General features: G+C 39.5%; 1 protein-coding gene across 1 annotated transcript in view; it reads left to right on the top strand.

Moving 5' to 3' along the window:
• Window positions 1–23,377, top strand: part of LOC111147678 (filamin A interacting protein 1) — a 165,602-nt gene extending 142,225 nt beyond the window's left edge. The window contains exons 5-6 of the mRNA XM_022503892.1: window positions 16,635–19,440; window positions 22,573–23,377. Coding sequence (XP_022359600.1) covers window positions 16,635–19,440; window positions 22,573–22,779 — 3,013 coding nt within the window. The 3' untranslated portion in view covers window positions 22,780–23,377. The remainder of the gene's footprint in view (window positions 1–16,634; window positions 19,441–22,572) is intronic.
• The last annotated feature ends 652 nt before the right edge of the window (window positions 23,378–24,029 follow it).

Below are 24,029 nucleotides of genomic sequence, written 5' to 3'. Positions count from 1 at the left end.
GTCATAATTCTAGGGGTTAGCCTGGGTGGCTCAGTGTATTAAGTGCTGCCATCAGTTCAGGTTATGATTCCGGGGTCCTGGGATCAAACCGTTTGTTGTCTCATCATCGTCTTCATGGTTTTCCTTGTTGTGTCCTCCTGAAACTCCCTGTTCAGTGGGGAGCCTGCTTGTCCCTCTCTTTGCCCTATCTCACCTCACCTCACGCTTGCTTGTTTTCTCTCTCATGCTATCTCTCAAATAAATAAAATTTTTTATTTTTATCTTTTTTAAGATTTTTATTTATTTATTTGACACAGAGAGAGAGAGAGAGACAGCGAGAGAGGGAATACAAGCAGGGGGAGTAGGAGAGGGAGAAGCCGGCTTCCCGCTGAGCAGGGAGCTCAATCTGGGATCAGGATCTGAGCCAAAGGCAGACGCTTAATGACAGCAGCCTAGGTGCCCCTAAATAAAATCTTTAAGAAAAAAGTCATAATTCTAGAAAAGACCTAGGGATTTATCTTGCCTATGCTGAATCAGCTGAGGTGAATTTTTTAAAAAGATAGCTTTGCCTTGGGGCACCTGGGTGGCTCAGTGTGTTGGGCCTCTGCCTTCGGCTCGGGTCATGATCTCAAGGTCCTTGGATCAAGCCCCACATAGGGCTATCTGCTCAGCAGAGAGCCTGCTTCCCCCTCTCTCTCTCCGCCTGCCTTTCTGCCCACTTGTGATCTCTCTCTCTCTGTGTCAAATAAATAAATAAAATTGCATAACTGGTACATCATAACTATTTCCCTAAGATTTCACAAGGTACTTAGATCAGTTGGCTAGATTGTGATGCTAATGAGGCCATTATGGTCAAGGAGGGCACCATCATTCACAAAGTCGCCCATGTCAAAATGCAAGAATAATTTTATATAATTCTTTCTACCTTATCCTTCACATTCAGGCATGAAAACCAGACACTTCTACATTCTAATCATTCTTAAAATCTCCTTTCTTATATTACAGTTGTAATCTTTGTTTAGTCCTTTTTTGGGTTGGAAAATCTTAGTACTTTTATAACTGATCTCCTTGCCTCTAGTTTCCTCCTTCTGTAACCCATACAACCATACTATCATCAGAATATTGTAATATACAAATTTGATATTATCACTATTCTTGAAGTCCTTACAGAATTTTGTATAACCCTCAGGAATGGAGCCTAACTTCTTAGGATAACACGCAAACTGCTTGATCTGACCTCCACCTTCCATTGGAGTCATCTCCTGCTCTGTGCTCTCCATGGACTCCGTGCTGTTCTGAATGAGGTTCTGTTTCTTGCACTTGTGTGCACTTTTCCCTTTATGTGGCATACTATTTCCCCATTCTTCATCTGGATAAACTTTGTTTTATTCAGTCATTGACGAAATATTGATTGAGCACCTACTCTGTTAGACACTTTGTTACGGGGGCTGGTGTTCAGCTCTAGACCCTGTTCTCAAGGTGCTTTTGCCCTGTAGAGAGGTGGGGAGACAAATGATATCTAAGGAAACAAATAAATGGGTAAGATGATTTCAAATAGTACAGTGCAGTGAAAGAAATAAATAGGGTGATATGACGGATAGTGGCTGGGAAAACTATTTTCAATAAACTGGTCAGAGAACACATCTCTGGGAAGGAGACATGTCAGCTTAATGAAACTTGAATGCTGAAAAAAAAAAAAAAAAAAAAGAGCCCATAAAACTATTGTGTGTGATTGTGCAGGTTGTAGCTTGCTGGGACCCCTGACTAATGAAAGCATGGGGACTGAAAGCCAGTTGTCAGAGCATCAAGATAGGCACCCCAGTTTAGGACTGGTTCTCTAGAGAGCAGGGGAACCCTTCTCTCATTCTCCCAAAGGGGTCAAATAGGCTGTACCCCTGATAGCAGAGGAATGGTATTGGGAAAAACCTCCTCCAGTCACATCCCTACCTTGGGTATTCCTCAGTAGTCTATGTTTAAAACACAAGTGGTAATATTTACTTAGCATTGCAATTTATTTTTTTTTTTTAATTTCAAGTATCTAATATACTATCTGACAATGATGGGACATTCAATTCATCTTTGTTGAATTACTAAGTGAATTAATGAATCATGGTTGTATTTCTGTGAGTCAGGGAGCTTCATACTAGAGTATGATCAGGGAGCTCCTTCTCAGGTAGTGATTCCCAAATATGGACCTTCTAATGGGCAGCAAACTATCAAAAGAAAAGTTCTTTCTAGGATTTTATGAGCAAATGACAAATAATTCCCTAAACTTTAATTTCTACAATGATTAAGAGCAATTTACTAGTAATATACCAGAGGATTTATTTTAAAATATAACATTTGTAAATTTAAATTAGCATGTTAAAAGATTTTCTTGAAGACTAAGAGGGTATTTTCCAGGGGGAGTCTGACTACTACCAAAATGCTGGCAAACACTGAACACGTGCTTATGTGGTAGTAGGAAAGACAATAATCTTCAAGAAGAATAATTTATTATCCAACATGAGCTTGTTATGGTTTTCAGTTGCTACCATCTGTGCCTTTTAAAGGTAAACTGCTATTGGTCAGACTTCATAATCAGTTTAGTTTGTTGTGGGTTGTTGGGCTAACCCACAGAGGGTCCCTAATGCATATCCTTAGTTTATAATTTTCAAACGTTAGACTTCAAGACATGTCATCAATGTGCCCATTCTAAAGCAAGATTATACCTAATCCCTTCTGGTGAAGAGTAAAACTTCATTTGTGGTAACTTGCCTCAGGGTGTGTTTGTGTGTGTGTGTGTGTGTGTGTGTGTGTGTGTGTGTGTGTGTTTGCATTACTTGGATTATAATATCAAAGTAAATGTAATGAGATTACTAGATTATTTTTAAATTTTAAGATATAGTTTTAAAATATAAAATAATGTGTATAACTTTAGGATCTTCTCTTGCAAAATAAAAGCAGTTTATGAAAGCTGCTAGCAAAAATTTACTGATTTTCTTTTCTTTTCTTTCAATATTTTATCACCAATTTCTTTTTCTATTGTGAGAGTAGGTGAGAAAAGCATCTGTCCCACTGCACTGGGCCAGGATCAAGAAGTTTGAGATCAGGGATGCCTTTGGCTCAGGTCATGATCCCAGGGTCCCGAAATCGAGTCCTACATTGGGCTCCTTGTTCAGTGGGGAGCCGGCTTCTCTGTCTCCCTGCCACCCTACCGGCTTGCGCTCAATCTCTCTTTCTCTGACAAATAAATAAATAAAATCTTTAAAAAACAAAGTCTGAGATCAGATGTTCCACAATATGGCTAATTTTCACACACACAAAAAAGGAAAAATTGTACAAAGACTTTTGTAAACTTACCCACACTACTAAAAAACACAAAAGAAAAACAAAACTCAAATGTTCGTGTCCTGCCATTTATTTATACATAAAGGAAATGATTATTTAGCACTCAGAGCTCAAGGGCTGGGACTAGGGTGAGGCAAATGAGTGTCACCTTGGTACAAAATTTAGGGGGATGTCAAAAAACTCAGTAAGCAAGATACACAATATATTAATGCATTACTTTTTAAAATAAAAATCAATGCAAAAAAAAAAAATCAATGATGAATAAAATTCCAAAATGAGGATGGGATCTGACTGCAGCTGCACTGCCCAGCCTTATTCAACTTGCCAGAATCTCAGCCCTGTGCAGTATATTGGGAAGTTAGATTAATGCTGCATAATTATTATAATAGACACCATCTTGAGGAACTGAAGGAATTTATGAAAAAGTAACACTTCTTCCTGAGTCATTTGGTAAAACCATGTGCTATCATGTTGCCAAGCTGCTTAGCTCTGTTCTGTGCTCTTGCTGGGAAAAAAATGTATGTGATTAAAGACTTCTAACTGCATGCAAGCTTGAGTCTTTTGAGGTTCATTCATCTTTAATTACTATCATGCCCTTGCTAGTTTTAACCTGCTTTTTCTCTTGGGAGAGAGAGAGAGGCATACACACAGGGAGAGTTAAGAAGAATAAAAGAATAAAAATAGTGGAAGAGAAGGGAAATAGTGAGAAGGGAAATTAGCATGATCCGGCTGAGAAACAAATGGTGTTAACTTTTAAAATGACATCAGTGTTTCAAAATGGCGTCCACTGGATTTAAGATGATGATGAGTGACGACATCTAAAGGAAGCCAAGAGAAAAATTGCTGCTCTGGGGCTAGTGCTGATAAATTTGGAAAATGATAGAAGTGAGAGTGTCAAGAATGTTGGGGAAAAGAACTTGTGAAATCTTACATGGTTTACCTTCCAAGGATGAGAAGTGAGAATGGTTATAGTCAAGTGTAGCTCTGGGTCTTTAGAAGCACTGACTGACAACTGTTCCAGCGAAGGTGTTTGTTTATCTCCAGGATGGATAACCAGGATAAGGTTAAAAAAACTCTCACTTCCCCTTTCCTCCAACAACAGCAAAAATTGTGCTTAAAAGGAATAATAAATTCATGCATGTCTGTGGAACAGAAGGGGGCAAGGATGGTTTTTGTTGTTGTTTATTTATTTATTTATTTTTTTTAGCACATTTGACTCAGCATCAGATGGATCCCAATGAGGAAGAAAAAGTAAAGGCTTTAATATGCTTAATTTTTATAAATATGGAAATGAATGAAAGAATCACCCATAATCACAGACAAATATGAGGGATACTGTAAAGAAAGTAAAAATATGACTAGATACCAAAGGAGCTGAGATTTGCCCGGGGTGGAGAGAAAGGTGAGGGGGAGATAAAGATCACAAAGAGGGTTAAAAAATAAACCTTTATTGTGGAAAATTTCATTTATAAGAATAAAGAGAATAGTATAATGAATCCCCATGTACCCATCACTTAACTTCAACAGTTAATCAACAGTTAATTGACTAGTCTGGTTTCATCTTTTCCCATTGCCCTGGGTTTTTCTCTGTGCTTCCCTCCCCGGATTATTTTTTTTTTTGCTTCTTGAAATTTATTTATTTAAGATAGCTGGGTAGTCCCTTACATTTTGGGTTTTTCTGATTGCATCATCACAGTGTCACTTAATATGTTTCTTGCCCCTGTCTTTCTTGTAAACTAGTAAGTAGTTACAGGGGCTTGATCTTATTTGGGTTCTTTTTTTTTTTTTTGGTAGGAATATTTCTTGGGTGGAGGTATGTACATATGTATGCAGTGCTTGTCTATCTCTCTTGGGAGACACTGATGGACATTGCCTACATCCATTATTTCATTGGGCATTGCAGAATAGTGTCTTTCTATAATTACTTCTGTATTTACTAACGACATTCTATCATTATTTATTAACTGGGCTATTCCCATAAAGAAAAAAGCTTTAAAGTTAAGTGAGAACATGCTAATCTCATATATATACATTCTTACATATATTCTTGGGTCCCCTTCCCTGTTTCTCCTTCTTTACAATCAAGATCTCAAGTACTAAGTCTCAGATATTTGTCTCCGTGTTTTAAATTTTTTTGGTTTTTCGTCAGCTAAGCTTTACTCTCTATTTTATGCTGAAACTCCATAAAAATGCTCATGTGAAGTACTGATGACCCATATTGACATATTTAATGGGAAAAGCTTTTTAAATTTAAGTTTAAATGAAAACAGTGGACATTTTCCTGTTTTCTCCCTTTATCTCTCCAGAGGATTTGGGATTAGGAACATGTCCTGTTTTTTATGCTTCTCTCTGCCATCTTGGTGTCTGGGAATGCACTATTTACTGGATTCCTTCCTGTTTCTCTGGCTATCCTGCTCAGGCTCTTGCATTAAGTTCCTTTACATTTTCTCATCTCAGTGTCTCTTTTCTGTCCTCACTCCTTTTTCTCCTTTAGGTCTACAAACCTCCTACTTATCTCATTCTCTCTTATGGCTTTAGATTGTACCAGTCACTGGAGACTCCCGGTCTGTATCTCTGGCCCAGATTTATCTCTAGGAACTCCAGGCTTACCAATAAGCATTGATCTTGAAGGGTTCTCAGCAACCTCAAAGTCAGTTTGTCTTTTTGGAACATCATGATCTTCCCAACCAGGTCTATTTCTCTTATGTTACCCTATGTGTGATAAGCTTGGTAAGCACAGATATCAAACTAATAACCTTGACCAGAAGCTGAAAAGTCTGTCCAAATTTCTCCTTTTCCATCCTCACTCAGTCTGTCACCAAATACTAAACTTCACCCAGGGCAAAGCCTTCTCTCCTTTTACACTGATCAAGATCTTAGTTTAGACTCCATCATGTTTTTCATCTCATGTTTTTGTAGTTTCCTAAGTGAGCTCCAGCTTCCTGGACCCATTCCTCCCTCCTCTACACAGTTGTCATATTTCATCATATTCTGAATCCAAAGTTCAGATTCATCCTCTTAACCCACGGGGTGTTTTGTTTGGTTTGTCCATCTTTTCTAGCCTCATTCCAACTCCCAGTGTCCCCACAGTTGTCATTTGGTTCAGTTGAGCTACCTGCTGTGGCTTGAAAATATCTCATATTTCTCAACGCTGTGCCTTTACATACTGTTTCCACTAGACTGCTATTTTAGGCTGTGTAGGCCACATACAGTGTCTGCTCCATATTCTTTTTTGTTATGTTTTACAACCCTTTAAAAACATAAGAACCATTCTTAACTTGAGAACTGTATGATACGAAATACCAGCCTTGATTAGATGTGGCCTACAGATGACAGTTTGCCAACGTCTTGTGTAGAGCAACCCTTTCCTTGCCTTCTCTACTTACAGAGTTCCCATTTAACCTTTAAGACTCAAGAGTCAGATCCTCCTGGAAACCTCCCTGACTCCCTTTCCCTGCTTTGACTTTCACTGCCTTTCCTCTGTATTTGCACACAGGATACGCATCTTTTGCATGTCAATATGATTGTTAGTTTAATTGTCCTTTCCTTTAGAGACTAAATAAATGTCTTAGGGACAAAAACTGCTTGTTTTTTTTTCTAAACGTCCAGCAGAGTGCCTAGCATTTAGCGAATGTTCAGTAGATGATTGCCAAGTGAGTAAACAAGAAAAGGTGCCTTACTTGGTGCTGCCAGCAGTACTGATGATACCATTATCGAGTGCGCTCTGTGGAATAGTCACTGTCTAAAAACTTCAGAGGGGTAATTTTCATTTTGTGTGTCTACACAATAGCCCCATGAAGGAGGTACTTTCATTCCCTCCATTTTATAGATGGGACAGCTGAGGCACAAAGAGGTTAAGGAGTTTGGCCAGGTGCATTGGAATTTCAGCAAGGGAAGGCCTTTTGGAATGATCTTCAACATATATGTAAAGAACTCACCATAGGCTACGTTCTGGTTACAGGCTACAGCAGTGAATAGAAAACACAAAAATCTTCCTTTCAAGGTATTTACGTTTTAGAGAGGAGAACCAGTCATTTAAAAAAATAAGTAAAATGTATTGTGTAATAAGTGGTATGGAGAACAAAAATTTCAGGAAAAGGAAATAGAAAGTTCTGTCATGAAATGCACAAGGTAAATAAGGTGGACAAAGAAGTTTTCTCTGAGTAAGTGACATTTATGCAAAGATCTGAAGGATATGAGGGGATGATCTATTAGAATATGTGAAGGAGGAGAGAAAAAGTGTTAAGCTGTGCAGTCAGAGAGGTAAGGGAGAAGGGGTGATAATGTAGGTCTTTCAGGTCATTGCAATGATTTGGCATCACTCAGAGTCAAATAGGAAACTACTGGAAGGCTTGGAGCAGAGGAGTGACACGATCTGACTTACCTTTTTTTTTTAAAGATTTTATTTATTCACTTGACAGACAGAGATCACAAGTAGGCAGAGAGGCAGACAGAGAGAGAGGAGGAAGCAGGCTCCCCACTGAGCAGAGAGCCTGATGTGGGGCTCGATCCCAGGACCCTGAGATCATGACCTGAACAGAAGGCAGAGGCTTAACCCAGTGAGCTACCCAGGTGCCCCAATTTGTCATTTTTTTAGAATCACTCTGGCTTCAAGGCAGAGAACAGACTGAAGGTGAGCAAGGGTAGAAGCTGGGAGTCAGACTTGGCGGCCATTTCAATAATCCAGATAAGAGATGATTGGTGGCCTGGGCCAGGGTGATAGCAATAGAAGAAGTGAGAAGTAATTGGATCTGGAACCTCTTTTGAAGGAAGAATTGATAAAATTTGCTAAAAAATTGTGGAGATGTGGGAGAAAGAAAGGACTCCAGGATGACTCTAGATCTGGGGCCTAAGCATTTGGAAGAATTTAGTTGTAGCTGACTGACATGGGGTAGATGTGATTGGAACCATAGGGGAGGTCTGGGAGCTCAGAAGAGAAAAAGAGTAACAGCCCACTGTGCTGGGAGCTAAGTGCATGATAGTGTCCCTGCTATTGAATGGACTGACGTCAACAGGAGAGAGATCTCGAGAGTGTATGAAGAGCTCTATGCAAATTCAGCTATCTTTTTATTAATGATTGGAGTCATTTCACCATTGACACAATGCTAGGTATAAGTTGGCATCAGCTGGATAACAAACCAGAGTCCAAGGAAGATCTTGACAATTCCAGAAGGACAGGCTGACATAGCAAGATGAAGTCAACCTAAACAAAAACAAAGTCTTGCAAATTTGATATGTTCAAGTAATATCTATTCGAAGAATGGCACTGTTGTTAAAAGCATTTTGTTTGTTGTCGAACAGATCTGGTTCAAAATCCCAACCTACCCCTTCTCAATCCTTTCCCTTTGATTAAGTCAAATAACTTGTGTTATTTATAAAATGGTACAGTAATGCCTTGCTCAAAGTGTTGTGAAAATGAGGTGAAATAATAAAGTACTTAACACGCTGCCTAAGATGCAATAGGTAGTTGGTAAATAAGTTTTTTTTTTTTTAAATTTCTGAAAGACTTGGTAACCTTTATTTTCGGCATCTTGAAATAATACTAGAACTAGAGGTTTTCTAGTACTTGAAACATGTTTTCCCCAGAACATTTTCCTATCAGCTTCCCCAACCCCAGCTGAAAGTGTTAGCCCTCTTCTCTAGCTTTCCTATCTTTCTGCCTTAAGATTAATAATCTATTTTATATTTTCTATTACATTTTAAGTCACTCTCTTATAATATTTGTTTACAACCTTTCTCCCTTAATCTGACATTTGGAATACTTTCTAGGGCCTCTTATTTATTTATTTAATTTTTTAAAAGATTTTATTTATTTGGTGGGGAGAGAGAGAGAGCATGAGGTGGCGGGGTGGTAGTGAGGAGGAGCAGAGGGAGAGGGAGAAGCAGGTTCCTTGTTGAGCAGGGAGCCCGAAGCTGATGCCAGGGCTCAATCCCAGGACCCTGGGATCATGACCTGAGGGGAAGGCAGAGGCATAACCCACTGAGCCACCCAGCTGTCCCATCTAGGGCCTTTTATATTCTTTTCATCACTACATTTTTTATTGAGATACAATTTATGTATAACAAAATTCACCAATTTTAATGATACAAATTGATGCATCTTGACTTATATATGCAACCACAAACAATTATAGAACATTTGGATCTATACTTTTAAAGTCTTTTTCTAGTTGAAAATAATTGAAATTTCTAAACATTTGTAAAGGATAAATTTACAAATTAAAAAAATATAGCTTTATTCAGATTGAAAGGAGAAATGAGGAATACATTTAAGAATAGTTATTAAGAAAGGCAATAGAATTCTGAAAATCTGTGAGATCATTTCCTCGTCTTCCTTTCATCCTTTAATCAGGATAAGATGCTTGTTGAAAATTAAGAACTTGCCAAGAATAAATTTGATTTCAGGATGCTTAGGGTTCTGCCTGTATCTGCGATGAGAATCAGGGTACTAATTCATCTTCTTAGTCTTGGTCTTCTGGTTTGTTTCCTTTTTATGCTAATCTGCTTAGAATTAGAGCATGGTTGAAGAATGGCAGGAAGGGCAGAGAGGAGGTAATAAGACCAGTTAGCACAAACAACACCCACACCTTCTTATTCTGCTCCTTAAATAGCATAATTACATGGCAACGGGGTCCAGTAATGTAGGCGAATTAATTGTTTAAAGCACAAAGTAAAATTGTAACTATTGGGATATTGTTTGAAAAAAGGAGACATAATATGCCACAGTCATTATGTATTGTGACTAGTTACATGATAGTACTTCTGAATTCTTGTTTGATGTAAAAATGAGGATTTCTAGATAGAGGGGAAGGAAAAAAAAAGCCTACCTGAAGTAGAAGGGTAAAGTGATGAGGGAGGGAGGGACCTAAATGGATACAAGTGCCCCCTTCCTTTGGCATGCCAGTGTCATTCCATGGGTCTCTCCTGGTGTATCTCTCTCCTCTTATCTCTCTTGCCAGGCCTTCACTAGCTCCTCCTCATTCTTTTTACCTCTTACTTCTGGGCATTTCCCAAAGAGTTGGCTCTATCCTTTCCTTTTTCTTTCTCTCTCTATAGTTTCTCCTTTGTAGATCAAAATTATTTCCATGTGTAAGGCAATATCACCACCCCCACCTTATTGAAATGAAAATCCAGGAATTACCAAGCTTTAGCAAGGTAAAGAGTTTCTGTGTAGGGAGGGATGGTTGACAAAATAGTCCCAAGATCTCCTGTAACTTTTCTTTCTTCCTGAGACTTCTCTCGCTTTAATTACTACCATTCCTCCCACTAGACCCCAGATGTACACTGCCTCAACATTAGAGTTCTGGTCCAGCTGTGGGTAAAATACCCTCTCTTGTTTCTCTGTAGCCAAGGTTGGGATATTTTCTTAAAAAGAATTAAAACCGTAAGAGACTTTCAATCTCACGAAACAAACTGAGGTTTGCTGGGAGTTGAGGGGGTAGGGATAGGGTGGCTGGGTTATGGATATTGGAGAGGGCATGTGCTATGGTGAGTGCTGTGAAATGTGTAAGCCTGATGATTCATAGACCTGTACCCCTGGGGCAAATAATACATTATATGTTAAATAAATAAATAAATAAAACTAAAACAAGCAAACGAAACAAAAAAACAAAAGGACGCTAAGACCTATGAGAGAAACACAAAAACTTTACTTCAGCCTGGTCTACAAAATATTATTTAGGGTTCCAGTTTTCCCAGAGGCCCTTCATAGGATATCTAGAGGTTGGTCATCATCCAGTATGAAAGATAGATGTATTGTAAGGGAGACCTTCCCAGTCCACACAGAGAGGGCTCCGTCTCTGTTTTGGTTTCCACTTAGGAGATACACTTCTTCTCTAGGAGACTGCTGACTGGAAAGACCACAGTCTTCAAGAGAGGCCACTGCTCACTAGACCAGAGCCCCTTATTGTCTAATGACCCCTAGTAATATCAAATTGCTGGCCTTGTAACAACCACAATATCCATTCAACAAAAATTTATACCCAGCATTGTGAGGGACTTCAGTTCACACATCTCTGTGTAAGATGACTTGAGCTCTATTTCTACCTCAAGATTATTTATTTGTTCTTTCTTTCATTTATCCATTCAGTCACTACATTTTGAGCACTTCCTATGTGTCAGGCATTGTGCTATGGGGCAAACAAGACAAACATGACACGTATCCTCATGCAACTTGTGTTAACAAGGGTTGTCAGGCATTACAAAATTGTAAGTCGAGGGGCACCTGACTGGCTCAGTGGGAAGAGCATGTGACTCTTGATCTCAGGGTTGTGAGTTTGAGCCCCATGGTGGGTGTAGAGATTACTTACAAATAAAATCTTTTAAAAAATGTGTAAGTTGATTAGTCTTATAAAGGAAGACTTTAGGGTATTATGGGAGTCTATGAGCAGATCTAACTGAATCAGTTGGTCAAGAAGGCTTCTGGAGGAAGTGACACTTTATTGAAACTTGAAGGATAAAATCAGCCAGATATATTCAGGTTTGTGTGCCAGAGTGAAAGGAAGAGCAGGTAGGAAATACCAGGGAGAAGGCACAGCATATTTAAGGAATGTTAGCAGCTTAGATCAGAGAGGAAAGACTGAATTCAGTTGAACCTGCCAAGGTGCTGAGGAATCCAATCATGCTAGGCCATGTTAAGGAATTTTCACCTCTATTCTTAGAGCAACAAGAAGGCATGGAGAGCCAGGATTCCGTTACAACCTATGATTATATTCGAATTTGGGTAAGAGTAAGTAATAATAATAATTATAACTTAAAAATAGCTGAAACTACGCTCAGCATGGGTCAGGCACTCTTGTAAGTGCTTTCCATATATTAAGTAACATGCATCGCACACAAACCCTATCAACTAGGTACTATTTTGATGCCCAATTTATAAGTGAGGAAAGTGAGATATAGCAATATCTCATATTATGTAACTCATCCAAGATCACACAGCTCACAGGTGGCAGGGCTTGTGAGGAAACCCATTAAGAAGCTGTTGCAGAATTATCAGCAAAAGACACTCAGGGCTTGGATGGAAGTAAATGACAGTGGGGATCATTAGGGATGGCCTTAAGATATAAAAGAGCTATACAATTTATAGGATTTACATCAAAAGTACTACATTTCCAACGTTTGGTATACTTAAAAATTATCTCATTATGGAAAGAACACTTAACATGAGATCTACCCTCTTAACAAATTTTTAAGTGTACAATACAGTTTTATTAAATATGGCCAAACACTTTTTAACTTGACTATCTTGCTGTCAGTTACCTCAATTTTCTACCATGGCTCTTTCTCATCAGTTTTCCTTTTCCTGTTAAAGGTATTATCTGTAATTATGCAGACCGAAATCTTCAAAGTAATTTTTTTCTATTTCTCTCTCTCTTTTTCCTAGCGAGTGAACAGTCACAAAGCCCATGCCAGTTGCCTTTGGCAAGATCCTCACAATTCATCCCATCCTTCCCATCGCCAGTGTCTTCCCTATAGGTATTTTAAGTGCAAGTCTGCTTGCTCAGAAGGATCTCAGCAGGCTGTCCTGACTGAGTCACACAGTTTTACCGTGTTTCTCCACCTAATCTTCAGCCAAACCAACGCTGTAACTGAATTTTAAGAGAATGAGGGGCATCTGGGTGGCTCAGTGGGTTAAGGCCTCTGCCTTCGGCTCGGGTCATGATCCCAGAGTCCTGGGATCAAGCCCCACATCGGGCTCTCTGCTCAGCAAGGAGCCTGCTTCCCCCACCTCTCTCTCTGCCTGCCTCTCTGCCTACTTGTGATCTCTCTTGTCAAATAAATAAATAAATTCTTAAAAAAAAAAAGAGAGAATGCAGAGAATGGACTGTGTATTGCTGTTGGATCCACTTTAACTAAGAGATGGGAACAACTTAAGAAGTGATAGAAGGGGGAAAGAGAGAACTTAAGGGACAGAGGAAAGGAGGGGGCAATAATCACAGTTAGGAGGACCAGAGAAATATAGTTTCTTGGAAGCCATATTCCTGCCCTGGTCACAGGATTTCCTACTCATGAGAAAGCCTTCGATTTTTCTCTGGTTGAAACATTAGTACCTGAGGTTTTACTACCAAAGACAAGTTACAGACATGAAAATATTTACAGATTCAACACAAAAAGCACTGGACAGACTTTTCAGATGTCTACTCTCTAGTTCTTACATTTATTTTTGTGTTTTTGACATCCACGTATTGAGTCTATACGTCAGTCACTTTACTTCTACTATTTTGAATTTGAGAACAGTTTTGTGAGGTAGGTGTTAACATCTTTCTCTTTATAAGTAAAAAAAACTGAGGGTCTGAGAGTTTTGGGAATTGGCCAGAGGTTACAGTTGGAAAATGAGAGACAGAATTCAGGTACAGCTATGTCTGACCCCAAAGCCCATGTTTTAGGCACTCCAGCCCACTGTCTGTAATAGCATGGAGGCATAAGGTATTTAAAGAAATTGCTTTAGAAATTGTAACATTTTGGGATGCCTGGGTGGCTCAGTTGTTAAGCATCTGCCTTTGGCTCAGGTCATGATCCCAGGTCCTGGGATCTAGCCCCTCATAGGGCTCCCTGCTCAGCGGGGTGTCTGCTTCTCCCTCTCCCACTCCCGCTGCTGGTGTTCTCTCTCACTGTGTTTCTGTCAAGTAAATAAAATCTTTAAAAAAAAAAAAAAAGAAAAAAGAAAGAAATTTTAACATTCTAAGCCTGGAGTTGAAAGAACTGATGTTTTCAATGAATTCATCTCAGATAGTCTAGTTAAGGTTAAGGAATTTGAAAATATCCCTAAAGTCTCTCCTACTCTGTAATTCTATGACATTATTTTAGTTGTTTTGACTTAAGTAAAAAGAAAAGATGATCAAGAAAAAGCCCTTTTCCACACATAAGAACCACACTTAATGAAACGATTATAACATTGCTCTTGTGAATCTGTAGGATTTGAAAACAATCTTTATCTTTTAATGGAGGAATAAAGTCATAACGGATTTTGGAAATTATGTATTTAGTTAATAGATGCTTAGACACAAGGGGAGGTTTGTAAAATTAAATTCCAGAAAAAAATCTTAATGACATCACAAGAACATTTCCATAATAATTCTCTAACACCACAAATAGCTTCAATGCTTTTCCAGTCATTTCTTGCACAATGCAATGTGAGACTATTAGCTTCTATTTACTTGGCCAACAGCTAATATAGTCATAAATACAAAATAAATCATTCAGAGTAACTAAGGTAGATAAGACAAAATATATTGAAAGAATAAAGCATACTTAAAACAAATATGTATTTTTTATAACTTGCTTCTCTGATAAACATATTAATATTAAAATGCATTCTTAGACTACAGAAAGTGAATATGATTATTTCAACTCTGTTTTTACAGGTAACTGAAAATAACTATGAGAAATTGTTGCAAGCTATGAAGGGGAATGGGAAATACAGGCTTCCGGTTATGGAATGAATAAGTCACGGGCATAAGAGGCACAGCATAGGGAATAGAGTCAATGATTTTGTAATAGTGTTGGATGGTGGCAGATGGTAGCTACACTTGCGGTGAGCACAACACAATATTCAGAGTTGTTGAATCACTATGTTGTATACCTAAAATTAATGTAACTTTGTTTGTTGACTCTACTTCAATGAAAGAAATTGGTGCAAGTTAACTGACCAACATAAAGTTGGCAAGTAGTTACTCTGGAGTCTTTATATTTGTACTTTTTAATGCTATACATAAACACCATAAAGAAAATGTATTTCATACATGTGAAACATGATAATTCCTCTGGTGGCCATATTTTTGCATTGATAGTAATTCAGATTTCTTCCCTACCTAGTTCTCTTATTTACAAAATCATTTAGGGGCACCTGGGTGGCTCAGTCGGTTAAGAGTCTGCTTTCGGCTCAGGTCATGATTCCAGCGTCCTGGGATTGAGCCCCACATTGGGTTCCCAGCTTCTCCCTCTCCCTCTGCTGCTCCCCCTAGTTGTGCAATATCTCTATGTGTGTGTGTCAAATAAATAAATAAAATCTTCAAAAAATAAAAAAGTCATTTAAAATAAATTTAAATTTAAATTAAAAAAATTTTTTACATTTCTTTTTCCTTCATTTATTTTAAATTCTGTGCTGGTTCTTCATTAGCTGAAGTTAGTTTATGCAGATCAGCTTTCTATTAGAAAGCTTGTCTTGCTTTGTCCCTAGGTGGTCATTGCCTACAAAATTTAAAAAATCTGAAGTTCTTTTTTTTTTTTTTTAAGATTTTATTTATTTGGCAGAGAGGCAGGCAGAGGGAGAGGAGGAAGCAGGCTCCCTGCTGAGCAGAGAGCTGGATGCAGGGCTGGATCCCAGGACCCTGGGATCATGACTTGAGCCGAAGGCAGAGGCTTTAACCCATGGAGCCACCCAGATGCCCCTCCCAAGTTCTTTTTTTTCTGCACCCACCCTTTCATTTAAAATAAAATGATCCTTTAAAGTAATAAGATGCAGAGGTGAGGAGCAAGGATACCAGAGCCCTACTGCCTGAGTTTGAATGCCAACACTGCCACTTCCTGATGGTGGGCCCCATGCAAGTACCGTCTCTCACGTTCCTTATCAGGATGGCAGTAGCAGTACGTGTCTCACAGGATTGCTATGAAGAAAAAATAAACGCATTACACACATAGTGCCTGGAATACAGAAAACACTATTTAAACAGTCTTTTGTTATTGCACAACCTATGTGTTGCCCAGTGGTTGTTATTGAAGTATAATATATCTGCAGAAAGACACTCATAAGAGTTCCACTTACTGAAATGTAATGGGCTGACCAAGCCTGTGTAAACAGCACATAAATCATGAAACAGAAACTAGTACCTGAAAAGTACGGAAACTAGTCCTCTTCATACCCACTTCTGGTCACTACCCCTCCCTAAGGGAAATCAGTATCCTGACTTCTGATTAGTTTCATTAATACCACCTGTTAAGCCTCGATATTGCAGCAGTTAATAGGTATTTACTGTAATAACATTTCATTTTTTTAAAAAATATTTTATTTATTTATTTGACAGAGAGAGATAGTGAGAGAGGGAACACAAGTAGGGGGAGTGGGAGAGGGAGAAGCAGGCTCCCCGCTGAGCAGGGGAGCCTGATGTGGGGCTTGATCCCAGGACCCGGGGATCATGACTTGAGCCAAAGACAGACGCTCAACTGAGCCACCCAGGTGCCCCTGGCATTTCATTTTTTATTTAATATCCAAGACAAACCTATTTGCTGATGAACCTTTTAATATGTATAACAATAAATATACACAAAAGTAATATATGACACATATAATAATAACATATAATATTTTAATATATTTTGTTTCCTAGATTGAAAAAGCTCCTTGAACAAGAAAAGGCTTACCAAGCCCGAAAAGAAAAGGAAAATGCTAAGCGGCTCAATAAACTGAGAGATGAGCTTGTGAAACTCAAGTCCTTTGCACTCATGCTGGTGGATGAAAGGCAAATGCATATCGAGCAACTTGGCCTTCAGAGCCAGAAAGTACAGGATCTTACTCAGAAACTGAGGGAAGAAGAAGAAAAGCTCAAAGCCGTCACCTCCAAATCCAAAGAAGACAGACAGAAACTGCTCAAGTTAGAAGTGGATTTTGAACACAAGTCTTCGAGGTTTTCCCAAGAGCATGAAGAGATGAATGCGAAGTTGGCTAATCAAGAGTCTCACAACAGGCAACTTAGGCTCAAGCTGGTCGGCTTAACTCAGAGAATCGAGGAGTTGGAAGAGACCAACAAAAACCTCCAAAAGGCAGAGGAAGAACTTCAGGAATTAAGAGATAAAATTGCCAAAGGGGAATGTGGCAACTCCAGCCTGATGGCAGAAGTGGAAAATCTCCGGAAACGTGTGCTCGAAATGGAGGGTAAAGACGAGGAGATCACTAAAACTGAAACCCAGTGCCGGGAACTGCGGAAGAAGCTGCAGGAGGAGGAACACCATAGCCGGGAGCTCAAACTGGAAGTGGAGAAGTTACAGAAAAGAATGTCTGAACTGGAGAAGCTGGAGGAAGCATTTAGCAAGAGTAAATCTGAGTGCAGCCAGCTGCATGTAAATCTGGAGAAAGAGAAGAACTTAACCAAAGACCTGTTGAATGAACTGGAGGTGGTCAAGAGTCGAGTTAAAGAACTGGAATGTTCTGAAAGTCGATTGGAAAAGGCTGAATTAAGTCTCAAAGATGATCTTACAAAGTTGAAGTCGTTTACTGTGATGCTGGTTGATGAAAGGAAAAATATGATGGAAAAAATAAAGCAAGAGGAGAGAAAAGTAGACGGACTCAATAAAAATTTTAAGGTGGAACAAGGAAAGGTTATGGATGTAACTGAGAAACTAATTGAAGAAAGCAAGAAGCTTTTGAAACTGAAATCTGAAATGGAGGAAAAGGTATACAATTTGACGAAGGAAAGAGATGAGTTAATAGGTAAACTGAAGAGTGAAGAAGAAAAATCCTCTGAATTAAGCTGCAGTGTTGACTTATTAAAGAAGAGACTTGATGGGATAGAGGAAGTGGAAAGAGAAATAACAAGAGGAAGGTCTTGGAAAGGGTCTGAGCTCACCTGCCCAGAAGATAACAAGATAAAGGAACTGACACTGGAAATTGAGAGACTGAAGAAACGCCTCCAACAGCTGGAGGTGGTTGAGGGGGATTTGATGAAGACAGAGGATGAGTACGATCAGTTGGAGCAGAAATTTAGAACTGAGCAGGACAAGGCCAATTTCCTCTCTCAACAACTGGAGGAGATAAAACACCAGATTGCCAAGAATAAGGCAATCGAGAAAGGTGAGGTGGTGAGTCAGGAAGCAGAGCTGAGACACAGGTTTCGGTTAGAAGAAGCTAAAAGTCGAGACCTAAAAGCCGAAGTCCAAGCTCTTAAAGAGAAGATCCATGAATTAATGAACAAAGAAGATCAGCTTTCTCAATTGCAAGTGGATTATTCTGTCCTTCAACAAAGGTTTATGGAAGAAGAAAATAAAAACAAAAACATGGGGCAGGAGGTCCTCAATCTGACCAAAGAGTTGGAGCTTTCTAAACGGTATAGCCGAGCTCTTCGACCCAGTATGAATGGAAGAAGAATGGTGGATATTCCAGTGACGTCGACTGGAGTGCAGACGGATGCCGTCAGCAGTGAGGCAGCCGAGGAAGAAACACCAGCAGTATTTATACGGAAATCCTTCCAAGAAGAAAATCATATCATGAGTAACCTTCGACAGGTGGGATTGAAGAAACCTATGGAACGATCCTCTGTTCTAGACAGATATCCTCCAGCAGCAAATGAGCTCACTATGAGAAAGTCTTGGATTCCATGGATGAGAAAAAGGGAAAATGGGCCCCCAATCACTCACGAGAAAGGGCCTCGAACAAATGCCAGTCCAGGGCACCCAGGAGAGCTGGTCCTTTCGCCAAAGCAAGGCCAGCCTCTGCATATTCGAGTGACACCAGACCACGAGAATAGTACGGCAACTTTGGAAATAACCAGCCCGACATCTGAAGAATTTTTTTCTAGTACCACGGTCATTCCTACCTTAGGGAATCAGAAACCAAGGATAACCATTATTCCGTCACCAAATGTTATGGCTCAAAAACCAAAAAGTGGAGATGCTACTCTTGGCACAGAACGAGCCATGTCCCCAGTCACGATTACTACGTTTTCTAGAGAGAAGACCCCAGAAGGCGGAAGAGGTATGTTTGCAGACAGGCCCACATCCCCCATTCAGATAATGACGGTATCTACATCGGCAGCACCAGCTGAGATGGGAGTCTCTCCAGAATCCCAGGAAATGCCCATGGGAAGGACTGTCCTCAAAGTCACCCCAGAAAAACAGACTGCTCCAACTCCACTACGGAAATATAACTCCAATGCCAATATCATAACCACGGAAGACAATAAAATTCACATTCATTTAGGTTCTCAGTTTAAACGATCCCCTGGGACTTCGGCTGAAGGAGCGAGTCCAGTTATTACTGTCCGACCTGTTAATGTGACAGCTGAAAAGGAGGTTTCCACTGGCACTGTCCTTCGCTCTCCTAGGAACCATCTCTCATCAAGACCTGGCGCGAGCAAGGTGACGAGCACTATCACCATAACACCGGTCACAACTTCATCTACTCGAGGAACCCAGTCAGTGGTGAGTAGGAGACGCTCTAAATTGTAGGCCCAGGGAGGGCGAAGTGAGTCGTGGGAATCACTCAGGGGCCCGAAATGAAACAAAAGCACATGCCTCTAGCTCTGAGTCCACTAGCAGATATTTCCTAGAGGACAAGCTACACCAAAGAAATGAAAATAAAAAGTGGCCCAATATTTTAATAAATTGAAAGAATTTGGGGTGAAATTTTCTTTTTTCATGTAAATTATGGAGGCCCCCCAAATTCTTGCAAAGATGGCCTCTTCATAATGTCAACATATGGTAATAATCAGGCTTAAAGTTTAATTTTTATATTTAAAATAATTTTAAAAATCAAGACTGAGAGAGATGGTCAATATGCAGGAAGAATGAAAGCTGCCTCTTGGCTTACATTTCTATACCCTAAAATATTCAATATGTGGTTGTGAATGGCCATAGCCATATTTTATTCCAAAAATAACATTAAAGTATTTTAATATTAAAACCTATTTTAATAGTATAAAATAAGTGAGCTTATATGTCTAAATTCTACATTTTATTAATAGCATCTTGTAGAGAGCAAGTGCTGGATAAATATTTATTCAATAACCAACTGGAAGCCTAAATGAATGATTACAAAGTGTGCCCAAAGTATAAAAACCAGAGCTTTAAAATAAATTCTAGTTTTAAAAATACCTCCCGTGATTGTCTTCATTTACTTGGGACAAATTGGTAAATTAAATTATAAAAGAATGTATACTATTTAGATTTTAATTGAAACCAGTAGACTAGGGGCGCCTGGGTGGCTCAGTGGGTTAAAGCCTCTGCCTTCAGCTCAGTCGTGATCCCAGGACCTGGGATCGAGCCCCACGTCGGGCTCTTTGCTCAGCGGGGAGCCTGCTTCCTCTTCTCTCTCTCTGCCTGCCTCTCCGCCTACTTGTGATTTCTGTCTGTCAAATAAATAAATAAAATCTTTAAAAAAATAAAAAATAAAAAAAAATGAAACCAGTAGACTAGAAATTATGATTCTTAGACTCTGAACAAATTCTGTAGCATGTATTAGACACTCTTAAGGACAGGAAGCTTCTTATTTAAGTATAGAAACTGTGGTTTATTTTCTCATACCCACAGTATAATTTACTTAAATTTTCTGTGTACCAACATAGATTTAAGACAGACTTCAAAGTGTGAGTTACTAATTGCTTTGCTAGTAAAGCTTTTCGTTATTGGCCCAAAGGTGCTGAATAGCATTCAGAATTGCTCACACTTCTCAAACGGTTCAATATAATACTGCTTTTTAAGCAACATAAAGCATAATTTGGTATGCGTGGTTATTTCTAATGATTTTTATAAAAAGATGGTGGAGGTATAAGTTGTAACTTAGAGCAGATTTTCTGCTGAAACATCTTATTCCCATTTTAAGGGTCAGATCAAAATAGTTTTACTTACTTTAGTAACATTTTTCACTACTGATTAAACCCCATATACAAACAAGACTTCAAATAAGATTTATAAGGTTTAAAGGATGGCCACTTACTTCAGATATATCAGATTCCATAAAGTCGAGGATGACAAAAAGTTTAGGACATGTTTCTTAGAAATTGAATAGTGAGGATAATTCATTTGTGCATTTATTCATTCAACATTTATTGTTTAGCTACACTCTGGGCACCGGGTTTGGTGCTGACTGCAAAAAGGACCTGTAGAATTGCCCACCTTAGCAGGAGAGGCAGGATTGAAACCTACCCAGTTGGAACCTACCCTCCGGTCGTCCTATGATAGAGGTGTATAAAAAGGAACCCCCCAGAGAAGGCTTCCCAGAGGAGGAAGTTTTCATAGATAAGGAGAGATTTTTTTTTTGAGAAAGAAAGCAGAAGGAGTATGTAGAGAGAACAGTCTGTGCAAAGGTATGCAATGTGAAGGAGCCTGCCATATTTGGGGAATGGTGAGCATTCCCACGGTGCTGCAGCTGTTGGGTGCAGAGACAAAATGCAAGAGCAGAAAATATAGAGGCAGACTGGGGTCAGATATGGAAGAGAGGTGCATGGCTTATTGTGAGATTGACCTTTAATCTCATAGGATGGACAAAGGACACGATGGAAAGGGCATTGATGAAAGATTTATGACATGATTTATGTGTTAGAAACCTATGTCTATGAAAGAGTTCAAAACATAAATTGGAGGGCACAGAGGCTGAGGGTGGGGACACTTGTGATTTTTTAGGTTAGAGATGGGGTAGGCTTGAACGGTGGTAGTGAAAATGAGGACAGAGATGTATTGAAGATAGGATCAAAGAGTTCATGACAACCTGCATCTAGAGAGTGGCTCTGGGGTTTCTGGCATGGCTGTATGGGTAGATAGGATGAGAAACATAGAGGGACTACTGTTTGGGGAGAGGATAAGTCATGTTGGGGGCATTTATATTTGAGATGCCTGAGAGACAGTGGAGATGTCTGGCAAGTAGTTGGAAATACACATGTGTATTCCAGAAGATCATTGAAGGCTCAAGGTCCTGGGACTCAGCAACACATGGGGTGACAACTGAGGCCATTCTCAGGGTGAATGTGGAAAACGAAAAGAGAGCTGAGAAGGGAGCATGGTGACACCCACTTTTAGAAGAAAGGCGAACTAGAACAAGGAGCCAACAAGAGATTGAATAGGAGTCATCAGAGGTGGGAGGCGAATGGGTGAGACTCCAGTAAGAATGTGTCGCAGCCAGAGAGTTTTAGGAGAACTTCAAGAAGAAGGGTATGGCCAGCAGTGACAGGAAAAATGAGAAGAGTCTGGCATCATTAAGAGGCGAAAGGAGAGCTGCTTCCTCTAAAGAAAGTAGAGATAATCTACGGGACAGTGGGAGTAAAGTTGCCTGAGTTGATGCCAGGTGGTTGTGTTTTCTCTGTGAAATAGGAGTTAAGGTCACTTCCGGAAGGGTAGAGGAAGTAGGTCAGGGGCTGGAGAAGAGAAGGGGAATCTGGCTCAGATGTTTTAGGACAGGTAAGAGGAGGCAATCAGAGTGGATGAGATCCTGACTCCCAAGTTTTAACAATGTTATCTAGAGAGGTGCCCTCCATGGGCTTTCTGTCCGCTGATGATGCTCAGACTGATGGCAAATCCAGGAGGAAACTCACCAACATCTCCCTATTTTCTCTCTTACAGTCAGGACAAGATGGGTCATCCCAGCGACCTACACCCACCCGCATTCCTATGTCAAAAGGTATGAAAGCAGGAAAGCCAGTAGTGGCAGCTCCAGGAGCAGGAAATCTGACCAAATTCGAGCCTCGAGCTGAGACTCAGTCTATGAAAATAGAGCTGAAGAAATCTGCAGCCGGCAGCGCTACCTCTCTTGGAGGGGGGAAGGGCTGAGGGCAGTGGCTGAGGGGGTATGTTGTGCAGACGCTACCGCTGCTGTGAACGCGGACCTTTGTCTGCTTGTGCCAACTCTTTACATGTACTAACTGCAGTTTAAAATATCTTGTTTATAAAATAATCCACTAATAGCCATGTGTCTTTCCTATTTTGTACATGTGTTCTGATGCTAGAGAACAGAACTAACTAGCAGAACTGCTGCTTCGTTGAGGATGCTGGGCCCGAGGCGGGGCTGACTTCTAGTCCCATTTTTGCTTCTAGAAAGTGGACCTATCAGTTAACCTGCCTGAGCCTCGGTCTCTTTATGTCAGTAAGATATGGGGGCTGGATCTCATCCTCTCCAAAGCCGGATCCCATATTTCCTAATTGTAAATCAAATTTAATAGGCCTTGTCACAATAATTGATTTTTCAGAAATTCTATTATGAAATAGGAAATAGTTTAACAGTTGTCATTTGCCTCTATTAAATCCTGAATTTGCTTCATGTGCTGGAAAAAAACATCTCCTAGTTATCACAGGGCCTGGACCTTTACAGTTTAGCAAAAACAAAAGCCTCTGGGATGATTTCAGGAAATAATTTGAATGTGAAATAAAATGGAAATGAAATATGGAATCCTAAAAACAGAGTTTTACTTATTTGTGTGTGTGTCTGTGTGTATTATAGAGGTTTTGGCCATCTCTAAAACACTCCCAGAATTTTATAGACAATAATTTTAGAACCATTAATGTCAAACTCATGCTCTATTCAAGTGTGCAATTGATTTAAATTGTGGAGCTGTTTGAATAGAGCTGCCAAATGACCCTTCTATCCATTACAACCTCAATAGAGGTAAGGTTGTAATGGATAGAAAATAGAAGAAAGTAATTGTGATACATTAAAGCCAAGAAAAAAAAAAAAAGACAACATTCATAACTTAATTGAATTCAAATAATTTCCTCAGTTGAGTGTGGACTTTACTTGCAAATATAGAATGAGTTCATGAGTGTGTGTGTGTGTGGTGTGGTGTGGTGTGGTATGGTGTGGTGAACTGAATTATTATTCCTGTCCATTTTACTTATATTTGTATCATTTTCATTAAAATCAAGCATGTTTTAATAAGCATGAAACTGTGAATGCAAAATGCCAGGTGTCTTTGTGAGATTAACCATGTTATTAAAGTAGACATTGTGCTTCCTGGTCAAATAACCACAAATGAGCTCAAGGCTAATAACCCACAACTTAGCATCTGAGGTCTCAAGTAGGCAGC

The sequence above is a fragment of the Enhydra lutris genome, unplaced genomic scaffold (assembly GCF_002288905.1).
Source record: "Enhydra lutris kenyoni isolate GAN:26980312 unplaced genomic scaffold, ASM228890v2 scaffoldscaffold17, whole genome shotgun sequence".
Taxonomy (NCBI): domain Eukaryota; kingdom Metazoa; phylum Chordata; class Mammalia; order Carnivora; family Mustelidae; genus Enhydra; species Enhydra lutris.
Note: the sequence above shows the minus strand (reverse complement) of the source record. Positions and strands in the feature narration are given on the sequence as shown.